Below are 24,354 nucleotides of genomic sequence, written 5' to 3' on the forward strand. Positions count from 1 at the left end.
TTATTTTAGTCAATGTATTTATACTCTATGAGGCACCAAGAAAAGAACTGGACTGGAAGTTGGGACTCTGCCTCCATCTGAGTAACCCAGGACCACACAGTACCCACCATGTGCCTCAGTTTCCACCACTAACCCTGAAGGATACCAACTTCATCATTCATCATTCATCATCTGTGTTTCCATAGACTACTTATAACAGAATTTAGTTTAAGTTGGCTTGTTATCACTTCTCCCATCCATACCCCAATGTCTGTGAGGGCAGGGATTGCAACAATCACCATAGTATCCCCTGTGCTAGCACAGTACCTGGCATAATAAATATACAAAGAAATGAAGAATGAACTAACAAACAAATGATGGGAACACTCTTCGGGTAACAATGTCAATGAATTTATCACCCAAGCTTTCCATGAGAAGGGGCACAGTTTCAGCTCCTTTCCCATTCCTCACCCTGACTCTGGCCAAGGTTCTAATGACTGGTAAGAAACCAAAGGAAATCAGCAAATCAGGAAGATGTAAGAGGACAGAGTCATGCCAAGCATTGCCTGGATAACCAAGAGTTGGCTGTCTGATTCAATTTCTTCTTTGCTAATCATGATTTCAAACAACCAAGAGCCTTCTGTGTCAAAGGGACAGATACGGTCTGGGTCTTCCGGGAGGTAAGCTTCTTCTACAACAAATAAACCTTATTTTGAGTGGAACAGTAGTTTCTGAGATGCAATATTTGACCTTATCTCCTTCCCTTTTCATTTGATCACTGGAAAAGATGAGAACCAGAACCTGACAGCTAAGTAGTGAAGATGTGAAAACAGGAAGCCAAGTAGTGAGCAAAAAGAAATCCAAAGAGGTAAGAAATGCGAGCAAAGCAAGTTTAACTGCATAGGTGAATGAAAAAGGCAATATATAGGGAGTGGCACTGAGAAGAAAGGGGGAAAAAAAGATCCTAAGTGCTCAGGAGAATGTGGAAGGAGGCACAGGTGGGAGCCATTTTAGGATTTAAAAAAAAGAAAATCAAGTAGTTGGAATGACATTTGTAGCAGACAACTCAACCAAGTATTTGATGGCTCAAAGATCGCTATGATCTTAGTGAGTGGCCAAATTTTCCTTAAAAGAGAAACGCTGCCCTTCAGTAACAAAACTAGGAAAAAAGAGCTTCTAAATAAGTTGACCAAAGTCATGTATACTTAACAGTGATTGCTCCAGACAGAATGCATGTTCCATAGGAGCATCAGACGCAAACTCCACCCTCACTAGACAGTGAGCTGGAGGTTGGATTCCAATGGGAGAGAATGTAGGCAGTGCTGAATTCTCAGCTCTGTCCACAACTGACACCATCAAGCACAGTCTAATTCCTAATGAATAGTTATGATACTGACTCACTTCCCTGGGTACTTGGGAGGAATGTCAGGCACTAATGATGGTTAATCACGTTTGCATATGTAAATGGAACATGTTTTTTCTTTTCCTTCCATTTCAGACACTAGCCAAACTTGCCCACAAGTGGCCTGCGAAATACAAGTGAAGAGTGGCAGCCTGGATCTTGAAGGCGGCCAGAGAGATGGAACATCTGCCGTGTAGTCAATAGCAGCCAGTGAGCCTTAGTGTCATATACTCCCATTGCCAATAGTTCCCTCTAATTTCAGCAGGAAGAAGCACGTAATTACTCCCTCTCATTTTCGAAAATCACTTCTATATCAACAGGATCCATCAACAAGCCAATACCTCTTCACCAAGACCCCAGTGCTGAGCACCCCATCAGAGGACTTAGCATTACCCTCCTGAGATTCCTTGATTAATTCCCTGCTCCATCAGCCCCAAGAACCTGCCCAGGTGACAACTCGAGAAAGGCTCTGATTGATTTCACGCTATGTAGTTCTGTATTACCAGCCTTTAAAGGAATCACCCTCCCCATCTGCTTAAGGAATCTGTTAGCCATTGAGGACAGAAATTCCTCTTCTGTTCCTTTCCCCTTTACCACCACTGCTCTCCTTCATCAGCAGACTTCTTCAAAAAGACAAGGCACGTACACTCAGTCTATACCCCGTGAGCATTCCAAGTGAAGACTTGCTATCAAGACAGTGCACTTGTAAGGGGAGCGCGAGCTGGATGACAAGACCTGTAGCCTGAGTCATGGATCCCTGGAAGGTGGGCTCTTTAACCTTGGCAAACACATAGCAAAGTAAAAACAGAAGCTTCTTTAATGATCTAAGAGGAGAAAAAGAAAAACTGCCACAACAGTTGGCCGTAAGTAGCATTTCAAAAGGAAGACGCCCTTTTAAGCCCTTTCTTAAGAGTAATAACAGTCAAAGAAAACCCCCAAACTAACTCCTTCATTCCAATAGGTCTGTAGAGTGAACACACATTTAAAACAGACTCATCAATCCTGATGTTTACTAAAAACAAAGAAAACTACTACTAGGAAAATAATACTCCTAAGTCACTAAGTTACGGATAACATTCATTTCTTAGTTGGTAAGATGCACCTTAGCATCTTAAATGACAATGAGGACAAATTACAAATCACAAGTATACAGTTCATATTTTAAAAACTATCAACACACCACATAAATACATACACTACATTTGGTCAGACCCTAAGAAGTATTTCAAAAGGGTCCATCTCAGCCCCATGCCGGAGGGAATGCCTACAAATGCCATCAAGGTGCTGGTCCTTGGGTGGCAAGTCTATAGGTCATGCCTGGGGAGTCATATTTCTTACAAAAGCCGGTGGAGACTCACTCAGTGTTACCAGCTCACTGCCAGCCAAAGTAGTGGTATGTTGGCTCTGAACTGACCAGACAGAGCAGCTGACCTGCCCAGACGCAGCTCCTTCAGCTGCTGAGAAATCCTAGTTCGGCTGCATCATAAGTGGCCCTCCCCACTCCACAAAGAGAAACAGTCCTGGGCTGCCTTCTCCAGTTTTTATGACTTAGGATTGCTTCGCCCATTGTGGCCATGCCTCCATCTACCCTGGATTATTCTATAGCATGATGGGGGGAAAGTAGGAACAAGTATATCCACGGTCACTTCTGGTTGGGACATAAGCCAATCAACAATGAAAACTGGAACAAGATGGCATTTGAAAGCACTGAACTGTGCGGTCCAAGCCCTGGTCTGGGTCTTTGACTAGGTACACTGGCATTCAAATGCTCTGTAAAGATCCAAGCGATCCATGTGAATATCAACAGCACCACATCAAAGAATCCAAAAGCTAGACTCCAATATGCCCAGAAGGAAAAAACTGCTCTTTCCTGCCAACTTAGAGTAGGATTAGTCACTCAGTCGTGTCTGACTCTTTGCAACCCCATGGACTGTGGCCCTCCAGGCTCCTCTGTCCACAGCGTTTTCCAGGCAAGAATACTGGAGTGGGTAGCCATTCACTTCTTCAGGGGAATCTACCAAACTCACGGATCAAACCCGGATCTCCTGCATTGCAGGCAGGTTCTTTACCTTCTGAGCCATCAGGGAAGCCCCAACTTAGGGTAACCAAAACCTAATGCATGATAACAAATTTTGTTCCTTTCCATCCTCTCAACCATCACAAATCAGAATTTTACATTTTTGTATGAGTGACAGCTGGACCATCTTACTTTAAATACTCACTTCTAAGATACCTGATCACAGACTGATCTCATATCATACATGAGTATTTTCTGAGTCCCAACACTTGATCATAAAATACCTTGAAAGCAGAAATAGAGTTTATGTGACCTTTAGGACCGAGGGTAGTGGTATGTGGAACCAGAACACTGGATAAATGAGGGACAAGACAGAACAGCAGGTAGAACTAACCATTTCTGTTGCTATTCCATTTCATCTGTAGTGATTCCACAGTTAATTTAGAAAAAGTATATCCCAAAAGCTCCAGATAAACTTTAACTGAATTATGCTTTTATGTGACGCCATCAGCATACTCAGAAATATTGCATGAATTAGTCACTGGATGTACTCCAAGGAGTGTGTGTCCTTCATCACATCACACAGAATGCTCTTTACAAACGTCCCAAAGGAAAGCTCAGTAACCAACAAAACACCACGTGCTTTTCACCTCATGTTCACCCAACTAGGCGTCCTCACTGGCTGCCAAAGAGCACTGCGCCCCACTGGCAGGTTCCTCAGAGAAAGCCCAGAGGTCATGTGGTCAGTAAGTTTGGTTTCATTCCCAAACCCACATTAGGTCCCTACCTCAATTCTCCTCTTTTCCTTCCTTCTTTCCCCTACTTTTTAACATATGCTATTTTACTTGGAAGCTGCCTTAGATCAATCCTGAAACAAGACAGGATAGCATCACAAAGGGGAAATTATTTCCATTGTCTTTTTATTATCTGTTTCAACTCAATATGATTAAAGATTTACAGAAACCCCCCACCCTACACCTCCCCAACCCATGTGCCAGGCACTAGAGAGATAAAATAAGCATGCTCCCTTCCTGCCCTCATGGAACACCCTTCCAGCAGGGAGACAGAGAAGTAGGTTAATTATCCTTCAAGCCCCTGGCTGGGAAGCCTGACTGGCCTTCACCCTCCCACTCCCTCCGTGTTCCTGCAGGAAGCACCTTTGCTCTCAGGACAAATGGAACCCCTCACTCACTGCATAGGAATGATCCTGTCCTTGTGGCAAATCAATCTTGTTTGTAAGATCTTTAAGGCTTAGGCCCATGCCTGCAGTCTTTTTCCTCGGCGTTTCCTTGGCATATCCTTGGCATTTAATGAAGCTATGGCACACAGTCAACGTTCCCCCAAAATAATGACCTGATGGATGCCTAAAATAATGAGCCCATGAGTGAATAAATGAATGAACAAGTGCATGAATATAACATGGCAAAAAAGGAATAAATCAAGGGCTGCTGGAGCACAGAAATAGGAGCTGATTCTGTCTCTCTGGTCAACAAGGGCCTCATGGGAGGTGGTGCTTAGGCTGGTGTTGAAGCCTAAGTAGGATTTACCCAGCCTATTATGAAAAAGCTCACAGAAGCCTACACTGAGAAGGGTATCTGTGGAAAGGATATGGTGAAGAAAGGACAAAGCACAAAATAGAAAGGTAAACTGAGCCGAATCACCAGGGACCAGACACTTAGCAACCAAAAGTTGGGCCGTTTCACCCAATCAAAAAAAAAAAAGCAGAAAACCTTTCTCAATTTCTCAAAAAAGGACATACAGATGGGCAACAGGCACACAAAAAGATGCTCAACATCACTCATTATTACAGAAATGCAATCAAAACTACAATGAGATAACAGCTCATACAACTCAAAATGGCTATCATCAAAAAATCCACAAACAAATGCTGGAGAGGGCATGGAGAAAAGACAACCCTCCCACACTGCTGGTAGGAACGTAAATTGGTATAACCACTACGGAGAACAGTGTGAAGGCTCCTTAAAAAACTAAAAACAGAGCTACCGTGTGACCCTGCAGTTCTACTCCTGGGCATGTGCTGTGCTGGGCTTAGTCACTCAGTCGTGTCCGACTCTTTGCAACCCCAGGGACTGTAGCCCACCAGGCTCCTCTGTCCACTGAAATTCTCCAGGCAAAAATACTGGAGTGGGTTACCATGCCCTCCTCCAGGGGAGCTTCCCAACCCAGGGATCAAACCCAGGTCTCCCACATTGCAGGTGACTCCTGGGCATGTATCTGGAGAAAAACATGGTCTGAAAGGGGACAAGCACCCCAATGTTCAGTACAGCACGGTTTACAACAGACAAGACATGGAAGCAACCTAAATGTCCATCGACAGAGGAATGGATAAAGAAGATATAGTACATATATGCAATGGAATATTACTCAGTCATTAAAAGAATGAAATAATGTCACTTACAGCAACATGGATAAATTTAGAGACTGTCAGACTGAGTGGAGTCAGACAGAGAAAGAGAAATATCATATATTACTGACGTAAGGAAACTAAAGGTATTTAAAAGAAATGATGCAAATAATATGAGGAATCTAAAAAGAAATGATACAAAAGAACTTATTTACAAAACAGAAAGAGACTCACAGACTTAAAAGAATGTATGGTTACCAGGGGAGATAAATCAGGGGAAGAGATAGATAGGGACTTTGGGACTGACATGCACAGTCTGCTCTATTTAAAACAGATAATCAACAAAGTTCTACTGTATAGCACAGGGAACTCTGCTCAATGTTGTGTGCCAGCCTGGATGGGAGGGGAGTTTAGGGGAGAATCGATACACGTATATGTATGGGAGAGAACGGATACATGCATATGCATAGCTAAATCACTTTCCTTTGCACCTGAAATTATCACAACATTTTTAATCTGCTATACTCTAATATAAAATTTACAAAAAAAAAAAAAAAAAAGCTTGAGCTGTTTCATACAAAGGCAACAAGAAAACCCCAGCAACATCAGGAGTGTATAAGCAGCTTTTAAAGAAGTATGTATGTTAGTGTATGGTATGTGTTTGGGGGAATAAAGGATGAAGAATGGGTAATTTTATAAATTTAGAATGCAAACTTTTTAATCCAAAGCATTTTCAGTGAGGTTCAAAACCAAAAGAGTTCTCTAGACAAATTCAGGTGTTACCATGTGACATATCCCTTAAGCATTCCAAATTTATAAAAAAACTTTTAATGCACAGACAGTGACAGTTGATACAGGTGTGCTTGTTTAAGCAGTCCAGAGTCACAGGATTGACTTCGCTCTGTGCCCAGTCTCAGCTCTTCCAATACACCCTCTGCGACTTGGTCGTGGAGCACTCCACGTCCCTCGCTGACAGCGCAGTCATCCTGAACTCAGTGTGAGGACTAGGACACTATGCTCACAGTGACACACACGTGTGTGAATGGCCCACGTTCAAATGCTGGCTAATGGAAATGTGAGCAAGTATATCAATGAACCAAAAATGTATGACACGGCTTGTTGACAAACGTCCACCCGTTCCCAGGGTAGCTGACACAACGGAGTCCCCACCCCTCCAAAGAGGAACCTGCCATTTCATGGATGACACAGGGATGGAGCAGCTGCCACCCTGGTCTTACACTGAGAGGGATGCAAACGCAGGGGCCAGGTAAAGCCTCATCCTGCCCCCCAAACCGAAACCCTTGTTTTATACCCAGTGCAACCTCTACAGGAGAAAGATTCTTGGAAGGAAACCAGCTGAGGCAGAATAAGTATTATTCCCCCTTAGACAATACACCAGTCTTTCAAATTAACCAATATTACTTGAGCCCCTACTGGGTGCACAACACCAGCCCTAAGCAGTCCGTAAGCGCATCAAGGGAATGTAGTGGGGCCAGAAGGCCCCCAGGCAGAGACAGTCCTGGACACAAAGGCTGAAGCACCCAATTCTGCTTTCAGGACAAACTTCTGCTTTACTTCTGCAAGGCCCCAGGACCTCTGAAGGAGAGCTGACCCTGACCATGTCACCTGTCACCAGACTCCTCCCTCCTCATCCCGGACATTCCTCACCCCAGGAGGCAGCTGTAGCAAGCAAAAAAGGCAAAGGGCCAGGGCTTGATTCAATCAATATTTCTGCACCTCCCCAGCAGCACTTCTGCAAGCTTGCGCATGTGCGTTTGCACACATGCCCATTCATACACACACACACATGAGGTGTTTTCAGGGAAAAAAAATAATAATGATAATAATAAAGGGGAGGGATATGTATTTCCTTCTAGGATCTCTTCCTCCTGCAAATTCTGCTAACCCTGATAGAGGAAGGAACTCCTCTCTCTAATCAAAATGCAACCCATTTCCAATTATATCTATGACTTGCACTAAAGCTCTTCCAGTCTCGGACATTCACAATGTGGATGGCCCCTCGGTCCAAATGACTAATGATGACTTTACTTCCAGCGGAGACTTCAGAGGCCAAAAGGCCCAAAGGCAAAGCAAAGCAAACCTCACATACACACAGACCTGGCACACCAACACGGACACCTTAAAGATCACTTCTGTATATTAACCATATTCTCTAAAAGCGCCCAAGAAAATCCAAAAAGGATGTTCCAGGCCCTGGGGGAGGGAACCCAATCCCTCAGCCCCACTCTGAGTGATCCTTCTACTCAGAGAACCTGGCTGAATCAGCACCCAAAGGAGAGCCATCATCTCAAGCTTCTCCCATCCCTTTCCCTGCAAGTCATCACCAAGAATGTCCGCTTGGCCCTTCATCTCTCAACTGCATCCCCTCTGCTCCTCCCCAGCCCACTAACTTTGCTCCTCTCACAGGCAGGACCTCATCACCCCTCTCTGAACTGGGCTGTCCCCTACATCCCCACAATGCCACCACTACCAACAAGTTGGTCCTGCCAGGTTCCCAAGCCTAGAAGTACATTAGGATGATATAGGTGGCTTCTTAAGAATATCGATCTCAGCCATGATACCAGAAGTACTGAATCAGAATCCCCAGCTCATGTATTTTTAGCCAGCTTCTCCTATGCTATTCTACAGCCAGAGAAGTTGTCCCAGAATGCAAATATGGCTTTCATCCTACACTCATTTTAAATCTTTCAGCAGATGCCCACCCCATCCAGAACCCAATGCATAGCAGGACACCCACAGCCCTCACCACCTGCCACTAGCCTGCTTTGCAGGCATCTGTGCAGTCAGTCCCCCATAGCTAGAGACCAACTCCAAGGTGCCCAGACACAGCAGGCTGCCTGCTTCACCCCCTCACCCACCTGGGTCCCTCTGCTCAGCTGCTTGTCTCACCAGCAATTCCATCTAAAGAATGTCTACTGGTCCTTTCAAGACCAAAGTCACCAACCTCTCCTCCGGGAAACCTTGACAGCTTTCTCCACTAGGAGAAGCCACTTCCATGTCCTCAAAGCACCTCAAATGAACTTCTAACACCATACTTGGTATGGTTCATCAAAATTTCTCTTAAGATACTATCTCCAGCTGATCAGTAAGCTCTTTGACATTCCTATGTTTAGTACCTCTCAATACCAGATGAATTGCTGGAACTTAAAAAAAATTTTTTTTTTTGCTAAATGCTTTCCTTGTGGGCACTCCTACCATTCTAGAGAGGACACTGTGCATCTGGGGAGTCTATATGGCCAGTTAAAAAATATGTACGTATAAAGGATACACACGGTTTCAGAATCCCAGAGGTTTTCATTGTGAGCTCTCCACTTGTTAGCTATGTCTCAGGGTGACATGTGTATGTGCATGCATGCAAAATGGGAATTAACATTACCTACCTGCTGAAAGATTAAATGATGCATACAAGTACAGATGTCCCAATCCTCGGTAGTCATTACATACGGTACTCATCTGTATGCTTACAGATCAGTGGGTATTTGTGCTCACACGGCTGAGAACTGTGCCTGGCACACTGCAGGTCCTCAGCTAATTGTTGAACAAACGTACACAACTATAATTAATAGTTACTGCTTATATATCTGTCATTTCTGCTACAATGCACATTTTCAAAAAACAGGGTCTCTATCCCATTCATTTCTGTGCTTCATTCCCTACCCCAGCGAGATAAAATTAGTTTAACATAAAATATTAATACAATCTTCATGACTATTAAGAAATTCATCCTTGTCTAAGGAATCACAAAGACAGCCTCAGGCATAGTCTAGATGAGACCCATAGAATGCAATAAAAAAACACAATAGTTTCAAAACCTTCCTCCAGTCTCCAGAACCCCTGACTAGCTAGCCTCTGCTGGACCCCCAACTCAAAGTAGGGCCTATGACCTAAGAAGCCACAATCTGAGGTCTGAACCGTGACACACACCCTTCCTCCACAGTCTGTGACATCACGACCTGGAGCCCCCAGCCCCCAGCCCTGCTGGCCCCCAGCCCTGATGCAGCAGCTGCTCCGCCTGGGACACTGGGACATTGGATCATCAGATCGGGAGCCGGCTTTGCAGCTCACAGCCAGTTCACCCCCCAGGGGCCTGGGGGCTGCAGTCACTGGCCAAAGTGTCAGGTTACCACAAAAATAACAGCAGGCCTACACCAGGAAGGCGGGCAGGCCAAGTGCAGAGGGGAAGAGGCGAGAAAGAGAAAACCAGGAGAAGGAAAGCAGACATTTGCGTCTGAGTTGAAGAGGAACTGGGTTGTACAAAATGAACTTTAGATTCTTAAGTACACTCTTTTAACATCACCACTGCAGCCCCTGCAATAACTCATTTATTTAGCATCCAAGCCAGAGTAGCTTATATTTATATTATATTTAACTACTTTACACGTGCTTTTAAAAACATTATTTTAAGGTAAGAAGGGGGGTGGGTTTTTTAATTTTTTTATTTAATACTATTTAGAAAAGTCAGATTTGGGCCAATAAAGATTTCAACAAGTATTCCCATTCAACAATTCCTGATATTACTCAGCTCTAATTTTCCCAAAACATGACAGAGCTAATTAGGCCTAGAGAAGGAGGGACAGACCTTCAAAAAATAAAAGGCCAATAAAAAGCATGTATGCATTTTTTTTTCCTTAAAATTACAGATAAATCTCACGCTACCCTTGTGTAGGAACACTTCGGGCTTGATGTGGTCTGACCCTGCCTGGGTACTTCAAAGTTGACTTCAATCACCACAGGGAGTTAGCAGGTTATTGAATCTCCATCCATTGTGCTTTCATCTCGGTTTACTCCACACACTAGGCCTCTTTAATTGGCTCCTCGCAACTGTTTTATAAGAGGGTGGATTGAGACCCAGCTACAAGGAAAGGATGCCCTTCTTCCAATGGGCAGGTAAACCAGAGACCAGGCAGTGGACCAGGTGGGTAAAGCTTCCCATTGTAATCTCTTACATGTGAGAGTCGCTGTGAATGCCCTGGCAGGGGAAGACAGCTAACTCTAATAGGCACCTTACCAGCCTGAAGGTGTTGAAAGAGAAGGAAGATTTAAAAAAAAAAAAAAAATCCAAATGGGGGAGAAAAAAAGGATTCTCTGTTCGCTTTTTTTTAAAGTTAATTATGATGGAGAAAAGTTCCCCAACATCGTATTATTTTGCAGTTACCGATGTTTGTTTCGTGTTAAAATATCAGGGTTACAAGTATTAAATGGTACAGTAGTGTTCTAAACAGGACTCTACTGCAAATACTTAAAAGGGAGACGAGGGGATCTTTAAAATGATTATCCTACTGGCAGCCAAGAGCAGCTGATAGACATGCAGGTAAGAAGATTCTGTATCTTTTATTTTTTAGCTTTGAAGAAATAATAGCTCTCTCCCAATCCAACCAGTAAAAAACTTCAGAGAAGGAGCCTACTATCAGCAGAATTTGAGCTCTATAAATGTACAGGAGCATCAAATCAACAGTGAACTGAGAGGCAGCTTCATTCTGCTTTAAAAAACAGTCAGAGTCGAGCTCCCAGAAGACAGGACCCCATCGGGCTCACGCGGTCAGAATTCACACAACTCATGCAGGACACGCCACACCGTGCAATTATCCACCAGCACCGCCACTGCTAAAAGATCTTTAATAATCCTGATTTTTACCATAAAAGCTCTCATTATTATCCCAGCTCTCTTTTGCTTGTTCAGCGGGCCTGGTCACTTACAGGAGGATGAGAAAAACCCAGGGACTCGGCTCATCTTTCCCCAGCCGTGTCTTCCAGGGAGTGTCAGTGTCCCCGCAGCCCAATGCCACGCCACCACACTAGCCGGCACTCTGGGTTTAAAATTAGATGCGCCCTGGAGAGCCACGGGTAACCTTCTGACAAGGTTAGCCGGCAGAGCAGAGCGCGGCTCAGCGAGGGACATTAATAAGAGGCAAAGGAGGGCCTTTCAACAAGCACATTAGGGCCTCTCGGAGCCCTTGCAGTCTGGAAGCCGGGCCCCAGCATCAGCAGGCTGACCTAGGCTCTTACTTTTTATTCCACCGAGTCAGCAGCTTCCTTTACAGACGACAAACACAACCTTCAAAAGTATTTCTCCCTGATTAAATTCAAAATACTTGGTCACTGATCGTACAAATAATGTTTTAACACTCTAAACTGGATTTTAGAAATATAGTATTTATAGGATGGCTCTAATTATAAAGTTAATGCCCGCAGGTGACCAAAAGAATGGAAAGAGAAACACACGTTAACTTTACCCACCGCCCTCCACCAAATAACAGTCAGGGCTAACAAAGCATTTTAATGTATTTTCATGTACTATAACATTGTTATTATTATTACATACTGTGTGGGGTTCCTTTATTGTCCACCTAAGGTTTCACATTCAGCGTTTTCCTGAGTCCTGAAATATCCTCTGTATTCATGAATTTAAGAGGCATAGTAATTCCATGTCGTGGATATACTATTATTTGACTATTTTCCCATGGCTCAACATTTAGATTTTTGCCCAACTTTTCACTGTATGGCAAATATCCTCGTAGTGACTTCCGACAGATTCCTAGAATCCAAGGGCAGGAAAATCTTGAAGCCACTGGTACAGAATGGGAGCCTCATAAAGACAGGGACGGTGCCTATCACGCTGTAGTGTTTTCTGATTAAAGCAATGTGTCTCAGTACTTTCCAAAGAGACACCCCTAAATTCTAATGTGAAACATTCTGAGCACCTACCAAGAGATCACCAGGCCAGAACCACCAAGGTCCCCTCAGCACTGAGATGAAGGAAGACAGCCACAGCACAGATCCAACACTTCTTAACATCTGTCAAAGGTGATTCAGACACCACCCCTGCCAGCACCTGTTTAAAATACTGGAAACACTTCCACACAGGCTGGAAAGAGTCAGGGACCCAAGCCTGAGGAATGCCTGTCCCCTTAGCTCCCGTCCCTCTTCCAGAGCCCCCAACCTCCTCACTATCCAACAAGTACAGGCTAAGTGCCTGGCATAACTGGGGGCCTCCAGTGGTTTCCACTGTGTTGATGTCCACACTGTTAAATATTTTAAACATCACCCTTCTTCACATACCATTTGTAACTCAGGATATGCTTTATAAATATTATTAATCCTCCCCTCCAACCAGTTCCTCAGATACCACTGTTTAAAATCTTCATTACCATCACATCAGGGCTGTTTCTTAAATTCATTCTCTAATATTCTATTTTTAAAACTGAAATGGACAATTAATAGAAAGAACTCACCAAGATGTTGGCAGGGGGGAGAGGGGCCAGTTCTCACTAAATTATTCTCTACAAAGCACAGTGAGTTGGTTCAGACAAAGACAAACATCACGATCCTGAGGGTCATGGACCTAGTAGAAACACCAGTGACACTGGCTCCCTCAAGAGTAAAAGTTATCTTCTTAAATCACAAGAGACGTGGAAGAGCTCTCAGATCCGCAATTATAGTCTCAGCAAGCTAAAGCAAAAATACAGAAATGCTGAAGTCTAGAGATAAAAGGAGTCAGTACAGCCTAACTTATGCCCAGACCACCCTGGTACTGGATTACTCTCTAACACCAATAAAAGCAGCATGTGGGGCAGGGCGTATCACTATGCACTTGGAAGCATGACCTCTACCTTAGCCCTCTCTTCACAGGGCTAACTATTTTCTGTGGGAGAGAAGAGATAACTAGTTCTGTTATCTACGGAACAGAGTTTCATTTCCTTCAAATGTTTTTGTCTATCCTCTACTGGGGCTGCCAGGGCAGGAACACCAGCCAGGAAAAGGAAGAAGGACAAACAAGAGGTCTGTAAAATCAGGCTTTCAAAACCAAGACGGTGTCAGCCTGGATACATTACAGCACTGTCCAGTATAGCGGCTGGGAAGGTGGCTCAAGCTGCAATCAGCTCAAAGACAATGCCCAACCACACCTCCCTGGCGGAAGAATATACTCCAAACCCCAAGTCACTACGGGGGCTAAGGCTTCTTTGCCAAATCAGTATAATTCTAATTGATGGGTATAAAAATATTTTTGATTCTTAAAATCAAATATAATGGCTAAAATTTAAGGAAATGCCTTGCAGTAGTAGATGGAAATAATATTCAGAGCTAACATTTATTCCTCACTACTGTGTGTGAGGAACAGGGTTTAAGACTCTACTTTTATTATTTCTTCTAATCCTCATTACAACTCTTATTAGGTAGAGATATAATATTACCATACCCATTATTCAGATAATGAAGCAAATAAGGTTTAGAAACAGTAAGTCTTTTATCCACAGATAAAATAGAAAATCCAGATTCAGATCTATCTCACCTTGAGTTCAAGGTCTGTCTTTGTGATAGAGTGAACCTCTCATCACTGGAGATAATCAAGGAGCAGCTGCACAATCTCTTAACAGGGATACTATGGAGGGAACTAGAGTAGGAAGAATGTCAGAGAAGGTCCATTCCAACCCCTGATCTATGACAGATGAAAACAAATTGTCTGCTCTATGCTGGCCAGCAGGCATGGGACCTGAGGAGTAGGACAGAGGCAATAAATGAAGTCGGCACACTTTTAGACTCAAGATAAGGGGCAGATGCTCTATCTTTCTGCTCACAATAAAAAGCAGCTAAAAAGCAAGGTCACTGGAGAGTGTCCAGACTCTTGGCCACTGGGACCCCAGCAGAGCTGGCCTAGCAAGCAATGATGCCTCTTTCTCCCTCTCCAGAAATGCAGTGGCACAGATGAGCCCCTCGCTACTGCAGGGCCGGGAAACAGTTCAGACCCTTATACCTGAATTTTTTTTTTTCTAACACAAAGCTAGTATTTATGGTGAATTAATGACTCAAATTTGTACTGGAAAATATCAAGGACATAACCAGAAAAGGAAATGAGTGAACAAGTCACACAGGAGAATAAGCATATGACAATACATGCCTCTTCACCAGGAGGGAGAAAGGATGGCAAATTCAAGCAAATTTAAAGTGTTATTTTAAACCTCCTAATCAGCAAACCTTAAAAGAGCAATAACATCTGTAGTGAATATAACCCATGAACTATGCTAGAGGTATTGGGGATGTGAAGATCCAAACGGCTATACTTACTAAGAGTCTCAAAAGGCTGAAATTCTTTGACCTAATAATCCTAACACTAGAAATTTATTAAGAGAAAATCCCATGGGAGAAAAAAATTAGGAGCACAAAGATGTACATTACAGAATTGTCTGTACTACTATGAATGGCAGAATGATTAAGAAAACCACAGCACAAATGCAAAGGAAAACTGTGTGTTCATTTACAAGAAAAATCAAAAAGTACAGACAAACAAAGGAAAGTTACTCAAAGCAAAATACAAAAATACAGATTTTTTAAAAGCAAAATACAAAACTGTGTGTATATGTATTATCTACATAGTTGTGTGTATATATGTGTGTGTGTGTGTATACATATGCAATTACAACTCTAACTTTATGCACATTTCTACAGAAGTGAAAAAGAAAACTGTTCCTGTTAGGAGGGTGACATTATAGGTTTTTATTTTACACTTTTTATGTTCCATTGTTTTGTAATTTTTAATAAATTATTCTGACTTTCTTTAAGAAAATTTAAGTAAACTCAGATACAAGAGATATTCAAGCACCTAAATACAAGAAAGCTTGGAGGTCAGGCACCTGTGAACACTTGCACCCTGTTTTACCACTAGGATCCACCCAACCAATCTCAAACTCCATATCTAGTCTTCACAACCTCCGAATGCAGACACAAGGCACAGATTATAGCTGACTTCAGGTAGACCTAAGGACTTAAAGTTCCTCTAAACATTTCAGTAGCAATAATGGCTAAAACTTACAGAGAGTATATATACTGTACCTGACCATATTCTAAGCAGTTTTTATGTCAATGTATTTAACCCTCATTACACACTATAAGAAAAGTACTATCATTATTCCCATTTAGAAACAAGGAAACTAAGAGACAAAAGCCAGGATCTGAACAGTCTGACCGCAGGGTCTAAACTGATAACTACCCAACTAGATTGTGTGAAGTATAGACAAGTCTCCCGGCTGCTGCTCTGCTGGTCCTCTTTTCTGAAATGTCTTTCCTCCCCTTAGCCACCTACACAGTTGCCACACATACTTCGGAAGCCAACTCAAGTGCTACCTCTGCAGCAAAGCCTTGCCTGGCTCTCATGTCATCTGCTCCGTTGCCTCTCATATGTCTCATGGAACTTCAAACACACAACTACAGTTTCACTGATACTGCCTAGTAATTGCCTGAGTCCACCTTCCTCATAGACGACAAGTCTGGGATGAGGAGCAGACAGAGGTAGTCTTTGTCTTATGGGTCACTAGCCCAGTGTCTGGCAGGTAACATGTAATCAAAGAGGGAGGGAGAAAGTGAAGAAGGATGGATGGGTGGCCAGAAAACTGCATGAATGACTACTCATTAAAGGCAGTAGAGAATGAATGCATGTGTTGCTGGGTGACTATTTCACACATGCTTGGGGTTAAAATAAAATAGGGCCTTGAAGAGTATTCATCCTCAAACAGGAAAGAAATCCACTAAAACAAGGATAAACCTTGAGGACATTATGTTAAGTGAAATTAGGTCACAAAAGGACAAGTATACATCCACACATTCTAGTTTGTATGGGGGTCATTGAACCAGCTCCTTCACATACCAATGGATGACAGTACTCAAAGATATTCTAACTTGAAACTGAAAAAAAGGTGGGGGAGGGGGAAGCAGGAGGGGTGGGATGGGGTGGGGAATTCAACTGCAGATGGCCAGACAGGTTCCTACTCCTCCATTAGAAAAGGGGAGACTTGTGTGTGTGTGTGAACAGCTTATTTCCAGAATCTCTACCCCTCCCCTCCAGAGGCACAGCTCCATGCCCATCATCCAATACCCAGACTGAGACCCAGGTGCCAGGCGCAGCACAGGAGCTTAAACACATCGCCTCTTCAAATTCTCTTGAGGTCAAGGGAATATTTTCTTCTTTGCAGGAACAAAAGTTTAAACAGCAGTTTGGTCAATTCGTCAGGCACCTATTCTTCAGGCTAAAATTAGAAAACATTCTTTAAAGGCTGATAAATCTTTATCAATACTGAAGGGTCAGTCCAAAAGGCAGAGGAGGTAATTGCTGTTCTTTGCCTAGACCATTTTCCCTTCTTCAAGGCAGCTGGTATCTGTACTGAATTTCCTCTGTAAGTGTTTCTGCCATATAAATTACTTCATCACCCCTAAAACTGTTCTGCTGCACATACCTCCAAGTCTGGTGCATGCCTCCCAGAGGAGAACAAACTTTTAGATTTGCTACTGAGCAAGTGTGTTTTCTTTACACTCCCCCGCCACCCTCCTAATTACTGGGCAAACTATGAAGAGCAAGGCTCATCCCCTCTGGAACTCCACTATGCAAAGAATATAGGACCCAACTGAAGAGCATAAGTGACTTCCAGCATGAAGCTGACTTTGGGGCACATGCACACATTTGAGCTACTCACAGCTCCAACCAGGTCAGGCTGAAATGAAAGTAAAGACTGTCAAGGTAAGAGATACACCTGCCTGTGTGTTTCTGGAAACCCTCAATCAGTAAGCAAAGTCCTCACATGAATGTTAGGTTTTGTTCTTACTCATTCACAAAAAATCATAGGTAAAGGACATTTGAGGATCTGAAATAGAGAGGACTGACACTCAAAGGACATTTTTAAATGGAGATCATGATGACTTTGTCTCTCTCTTTTTTTTTTTTGCTTAGTCTTGCCTCTTTTTAGTCAATTTAGTCAATTAAAACACATTAATTACGGGGACAGAGATGTGTCAACACTAACTCTGAGGACTTAATTTCTGCTGGGAAAGATAACACAGGACAATATAACCTTTAGCAAAAGAATTTTCCTCATCTATAAACAAGGGAGCCGAAACAGGACTTTAAAGTAGCTGTCAAAAGTAGGATTCTATTTCTACTCCATTCAGCTGTCTATGGAACAAGCAGAATTCTGGCCCAAATGTGGGTGGATTGTCCAGCATTTGAATCTTGTTAAAGTCTCCTAAATGTTACTGACCACATCATTCATTCATTTACACATATGTGTGTGTGTGTATATATATACATGTATATATATACACACAAACATGTATACACACACATATATGCACATTCTGACAGCACTGTTGCTTCTGAAAGAAGCAGACTGTGACAAAATAATAAAAAAAATAGTGTTTATAATTCTGTCCAACTGTTTCTAAAGGCTTTTAATATCTTTTAATAAAATTATGGGTAAATTTTAAAAAGAAAATACATTCTCATGTATAACAACTCATTTAAAAGAGAAGTAAAAGCTTCATTTGGCTGTCTATCTCAAAGAAATACTTCTTGCTTCCCTTTCCACCCCTGCTTTACCGATGAAACTACTCCATGAATGAACAGGAATCAAAAACCCAGGTTCCAGCTGGAGTCCATGACATTCCATATGTCCATCAAAATTGATAAAAATTCCCTATTTACTTAATATGTTCAAGCCCCATTCAATAAGCTTGAGGATTATACCTTCATCTAAAACTCAGAATACAGTGATTGAATTATTCAGACACTGAGATTTTTTGGGTTTAAAGAATAATCACTGATCAATTGTTATCTTCTGAAGAAGAGAGATGACCGCATCAATCCCACTTTACCACCAGTTGAATTCAACAAAGTATCTAAAATCCTAAATACACAAATAATACTCCCAATTCCATGTGCCTTCTTTAAATTGAATTATTTCTATTTTAAGATGTATTGCTATTATGCAATCCTGTGTTTCCTGAAAAGTTTGTTCTAGGTAGGGCAGTGGCATGTTCATGTGCTCTCACACACAACACGAACACAGTCAAGAAAAAAAAATCTCTTTGGTCTTAACAGGCTGTAAATACATTCACATACTCCAGTTTTGAGCAGAGATAGTACATGAGAGGAAGAAAAAAAGGATACATTTGGAATTTCAGGATATTGCATATAGATTCAAAGAAATCTGAGAGGCAATTTGCCAGAGCAAACAAATATCATAATCGTATTAACATTTTAAAGGAGACTGTGTTCCCAGTTCACACATACTGGTACAGTGCTTGAGGGACTGCCCTATTCCCTTCTGTAGATGTGCAGATAAAGCATGGCCTACAGAGAAACATTTCCTACTTCCCTCCTCACCCCTGCTTTATGTAGGGCTGGGACACAGAAGTGTTAGGTACCTGGACTGCTCATAATTTATTTCGGTGTCATAAAACACATACAAGCATTTGTTCAATTAGCCTTAAACAGGCATGTGGCCAACCCTGGGCCAGGCTTTGCGCTGGAGAGATAAAGATGAGTAATAAACACGCACCCCGCCCTCAAAGATCCCACAGCCCAGTGAGAGGCAGACACATCAGCTGAAACCCGAGAATCCAAAACAGTGCATAGCACAGAGTAAGCGCTCGAAAAACACAAAGCAGGTTTAGGAGTCAGGGAGGGCAGGCAAAGATCTACCCGGGGATCTGGAGCTGGGTAGGGAGCCTGACTAGAGTGTGGAGGGCTGGGCTGGAATGCACACTCCACCACTTCGCTGCAGTACCAGGGCAACGTGTGTAATGTGGTCACGCCTCAGTGTCCTCATGTGCTCCCTCCCAGGGCAGTGATGAGCTAACATACAGGGAAATGCCCGGATTGGCAAACATGTTAACCCCATCTCTGCCCAATGGCAGCCCCTGGTCTGCGGCAGGGACCAGGAATGGCAGAGAACCACTGCAGGAGGAGATTTTTTTTTCCTACTTCTTTCTCTCCCTTTTCTAATCCTTCCTGCTAAACCTCCTTTCCCCAAAGTTGACTCAGAGTGAATGAACCAAAAAAGGAAGTGGGAGGAAGGGAGAGGGAAAGAGAACCCTGGCTAACAGTGAAGAAAAGATGGCCATCCTTTGGAGGGGAAGCCATCAGTAGTTCTAAACTAGAAAAGGGAAAACGCAAAAACCAACGAAAAACTCCTGAACCAGATACCTAAAACATTTCAACTTCTGCTGGTTAAACTGCTTTTCTGGATAGCCTCGGACTCTCGCCAATTAGCTGGAGTTATTTTCTTCCCATCTCCCTGTTTGAACTTCCTTTACTAAATTAAAATAATTACAGCACATTAACATTTAATCAACACAAAAGACTAAACCAAGCTCAAATATAATTTTAGATCTTTCATTTTCTTTTTTTAAATAAACGGCTGCTTGTGTATTTTTGTATATCTAGTGATGAATGCTCACTTGTTTACATCTATATTTTCATGCACACATACACACGCATTATTCAAGTAGGTGCACATCTATATACAAATATAAACCAGCCTCCTTGTAGTTGAGGGAAGCGTGACAGACACCAGCATGCAGGGGGAGGCAGCAGGAAAGGCAAATTGAGTGTCTACCCCAGAATCCTACAACCTCACCTCGCACCAAAAACTAAGGTCCTATGCAATGAAGAAGCCAGGAAATTCCGCAGAAGACCAGGGCTGGAGGTGAACAAACTCCAGGGACTAGACCCAGCCCCTAAAGAACCTCTCCTAACCCAGAGGGACGGCATGGGGATGAAGGTGGGAGGGGGGTTCAGGACGGCAATGTATGGCAAAACCACTACAATATTGTTAAGTAATTAGCCTCCAATTAAAATTAAAAAAAAAACCTTTCCCTCTTCCTGGAGGAAATCTTGCCTTTCAGTAAACAGGACCCTTGTCCCAACCAAGAGAGCTGAAACTGTTGGGGGGGGTGGTGTGGGAGGGCGTGGAGCAGGAGCCCCAGCACTGCCTTCATGCTGCAAAAGCCCACTGCCACATGGAGGGATCTGGAATCTTCACATTGCTGTCCCTCCATTCTCATGAGGTTAAGAAATGCTGCCAAGTTCACTGCAATCTACCTCAGCAGGCCTTTACTTAGCAGCAGCTATGCCCCAAGCCCAGCGCTCAGACCTCACTTCCCATGGCATCATCTCATGTGTGTTTCACAAAAGGAAGGAGGCAGTCTTACTCTCCTTTCAGAGGTGAGGAGTCTGAGGATCAGAAAAGCTGATGAGGGGCCAAAGGCAGAGACCACAGAGGGTAAATGGAGGAGCCCCCAGGCCACTTTCACACCATAATGACTGGCCCAGGGCTCCGAATCTGAGCTCCTGGGCTCTGGTCTCCCTCCAACTCTAATCTAAGCGGAGTCAATGGTAAACAGGTCTTACCTTTGTGAACCTTAAGCTTAATGACTATAAAAGGAAAAAGAGAAGCCAACTTTTGTTCTGTACCTTCCAAGACAGTCAAATAAGAACCCTCTCTGTGATCATGATTCAGCTCAGTTCTCAGAGGTGGCGTGGCAGTTTCCCATCATCAGCTCTCTCAGCAAACAACATGGTCCCTGTCCCCTGCCATTGCTGCTCTCTCACCTCGGGTTTTCACGGCCTCAGGCATTCACCTACTGTGCCCGGAGGAATCCCTTCACTGTCTGCCTTCCTGGAAGACACGAAGATCCTTCTCAACAATTAACTCCAGCCCAACCGAGCAATGCTTGAGCAACCTCAGAGGTCTCTATGCTTATCTTTACTACATCTGATACTCAGGTTTTATTCTCTTCAACCCCACTGTAGGCTCCTTACCCAGAGACCCAACCTTGACTTCTCTAATATTTGTCATCACTATGACACTACCACCAAGCCTTCGTACCTGGAGAGAAAGCCAAACAAATACCCATATGTCAACATTTTCTGGGTAACTGTGAGGTCACATAAAATAAAAACTGAAGTAGGAATTAGGTTTTTTAAGAAAAATAATATGATATGGTCTTGGCCCCAAACAACTCACAATCCAGTGAGGAAGACGGAGACATAAATGACTGCTAGGATCTGCTGAATCATTTGACACTGGAATTTGCCAGTGACCAGGAGTTGGAAGGGACAGTCACTCTGAAGGATGAGAGAGTCTGCTCCTGATACTATCTCAAAGGATATGATAACTGGCTGACTTTAACAAGGTAGAAATTTAATAAGGATAAATGTCAAGTCATGCACTTAGGTCCGAAAAAAAAAAACACTCACAAGTATAGGGTAGAGAAGATCACATGAGAAAGTCTTAAGGGATTGGGTTGCCCAAAAGCTCAATGACTCAGTGTGATGAGGCGCCTATGAAAGCGACTGCAGTATCAGGCTGCCCTGAGTAGAATGCTGCATTCACAGTAAGAAAAGTGAAATCTTAAATCTGGGTCCCAGCAATCACAGAGGGATGAACAGTCAGAAGTGTGCACATTTCAGAGTTGACAGGAGTGTGACACCATGTCCTAATAGGAATGAGGATCGTGAAGCTGGAGAAAGAACAACGTACATAGCTACAAGAGTCATCTTCAAACTAGTCTTGAACTTTACCATTCCGCTCCCAGAAACAGACAACAGAGATATAGCTGACCTAACCTATAGAGGCACTGACATTAACCCTAAAGCAGGGGTTTAAAACATGAGAGGGAACAGGCAAAAATATCTGATGAAACTGAATATATTACCTATCTCATTATAAAACAGTGTTACCAACTGCAGTATCATAAATAGTTATTGATAGGGAAGTAAGAAAATTCTATCTATAAGGAAAAGAAAATTACAAACTACTATATACAAAGAGTATGATTCATTTTGTAAAAACAGCAACATACACATACATCAAACACTGCACTGAAAATGGTATGGAAGACAATGTGATATGAAGCTCACAACACTGATTACCTATGAGCAGCGAAGTTATTGATAGTTTCCAATTCTCTTTTTTACTTCTCTATATTTTGCTTCTCCATATATTCTCAATGTTTCATAGTGGACAAACACTGTAAATCTGGAAAGAAAAACTCTCATAAATGTTTCAAAAGAAAATGGGCTATCTGAAAGCTCTAACATATAAAAAGAGGAATTAGGCTTGTAACTTAAGCAGGAAAGGGGGATTGGGATTAATGGGTGAAGATTCTAGGAGACCTTATTTGACTCAATATAAGACAATGGTCTGTGAGAGAAATAACAGTTCCACTGTTATAGTGAGCTCTCCAACAAAAAGGCTGTGCCTCTAGAATGTTTTGAGACTATCTGGGGAACTACTGTACTGTAGGGAATACAGCACTGTAGGGAAAACCTCCATGGTGTGCAGGGTTCGCTTCTCCTAAATCTATATACTTCAAATCCTTTTAATACTGCTCAAGTCAACTATGCTGCAAAATCCATAATACCTCTATTTCCACTCTCTAGATAAATTCACATCCTCATTCAAGCTTTTAGGATCTAGTTCTCTGTTCTCTCACCACATCAGAGCCAATGGAGTACAACTCAAAGAACATCCAACTGGGAATCAAAGGTTCAGATCCCAGCAGTAGCACTGGAAGGAACACAGCCTTGGACAAGTCACAATCTCTTAGGAGCCTCAGTCTGCACAACTGTAAAAGGGCAGTAAAATGTATACAACCTCACAAGGTAAAGCTGATTTTTCAAGATAAAGCCTGTGAGACTGCTTTATAAACAATAAAGTGCTTTACAAGCAAAAGACAATACATTCCTGTCATGAGCGCATATAAGCAGAAGTTGGATGGGCAGGTACAGGGATCCTATTCCACTGGAAGCAGAAAGCTTTAATTCTGAGATCATATGATTCTACCTTGTTGTTCAAGCATCACCTCCACCAAGAGGTCCTCCACTCCTTTCAACTTTCTTCTGACTTCTGACACCAGAGTATAGCAATGATTGCTTTTTCTCAAACTTCTAAGGCTGAGTTGATTTTTCACTATGATGACATTTTCTTGAGACAAGGACCAAGGCTTCAACCCCCAGTGCTGCTGGTAATTCACAAATGACTATTGGTGATTTGACTGAACCTTAATAGAACCCCTAGGGCTTCTCAGGTGGCTCCGCGGTAAAGAATTCACCTGCCAATTCAGGAGACACAAAAGACATGGGTTCAATCCCTGAGTCGGGAAGATCCCCTGGAGGAGGAAATGGCGACCCACTCCAGTATTCTTGCCTGGAAAATCCCACGGACAGAAGAGCCTGGCGGGCTACAGTCCATGGGGTCTCAAAGAGTTAGACATGACCGAACATGCACCCCAGCTCCAACACCCCAAGACCCCTACTTAAAGGACCAGCACTATTGACATCAATATGGAAACATGTTACAGTGCTGATTCCCGAGCCAAGTTCCAGCTCCACTAAATCACATCCTGCATTTTCACAAGATCCCCAGATGATTCCTATGCTAACAAAGTGAGGTTGCTGCTGCCGATGTACAGACTACCTTCAAGAAGCAAGGGCCGGGGCATGCTCATTCAACAAGATCTCTCTCCAAAGCCCAGCAAAAGGACTGACTCATCCTCTCACTCGTTTATTCAGTCATTCACTCACTCAACAATAATATATTATGTTCCTATACCATGCCAAGCACTTTTCTAGGCACCAAGTCTGTTCGCGCAGGTGTAGTTGAATGGTAAGGATCCTCTAATACTAGAGAGAATGGCCCCATCCAGCTGCCTGACCACAAAATCCAGCTAAAAACAATTTAAGTGCCTCTGAATTCCAGCTCCTCCAACCCTGGCCCTGCGCCTCAATTGCTTTGCAGGTGT

At 43.0% G+C, this 24,354-nt stretch overlaps 1 protein-coding gene across 9 annotated transcripts in view; it reads right to left on the reverse strand.

Annotated features, from left to right (window-relative positions):
- The window catches only part of TEAD1 (TEA domain transcription factor 1), a 265,732-nt gene that overhangs the window by 184,248 nt on the left and 57,130 nt on the right, over positions 1-24,354 (reverse strand). For 5 of the 9 annotated variants that reach the window (XM_043902817.1, XM_043902779.1, XM_043902771.1 and 2 more), the window contains exon 1: positions 11,420-11,537. The exons of 2 other annotated variants lie outside the window; for them this stretch is intronic. In XM_043902817.1, the coding sequence (XP_043758752.1) occupies positions 11,420-11,434 (15 nt within the window). In that variant the 5' untranslated portion in view covers positions 11,435-11,537. Of the gene's footprint in view, positions 1-11,419; positions 11,619-24,354 lie in introns of those variants that run through there. 2 more of the 9 variants (XM_043902807.1, XM_043902751.1) reach the window with 2 other exon arrangements.

Source organism: Cervus elaphus, chromosome 1, assembly GCF_910594005.1.
Source record: "Cervus elaphus chromosome 1, mCerEla1.1, whole genome shotgun sequence".
Taxonomy (NCBI): Eukaryota; Metazoa; Chordata; class Mammalia; order Artiodactyla; family Cervidae; genus Cervus; species Cervus elaphus.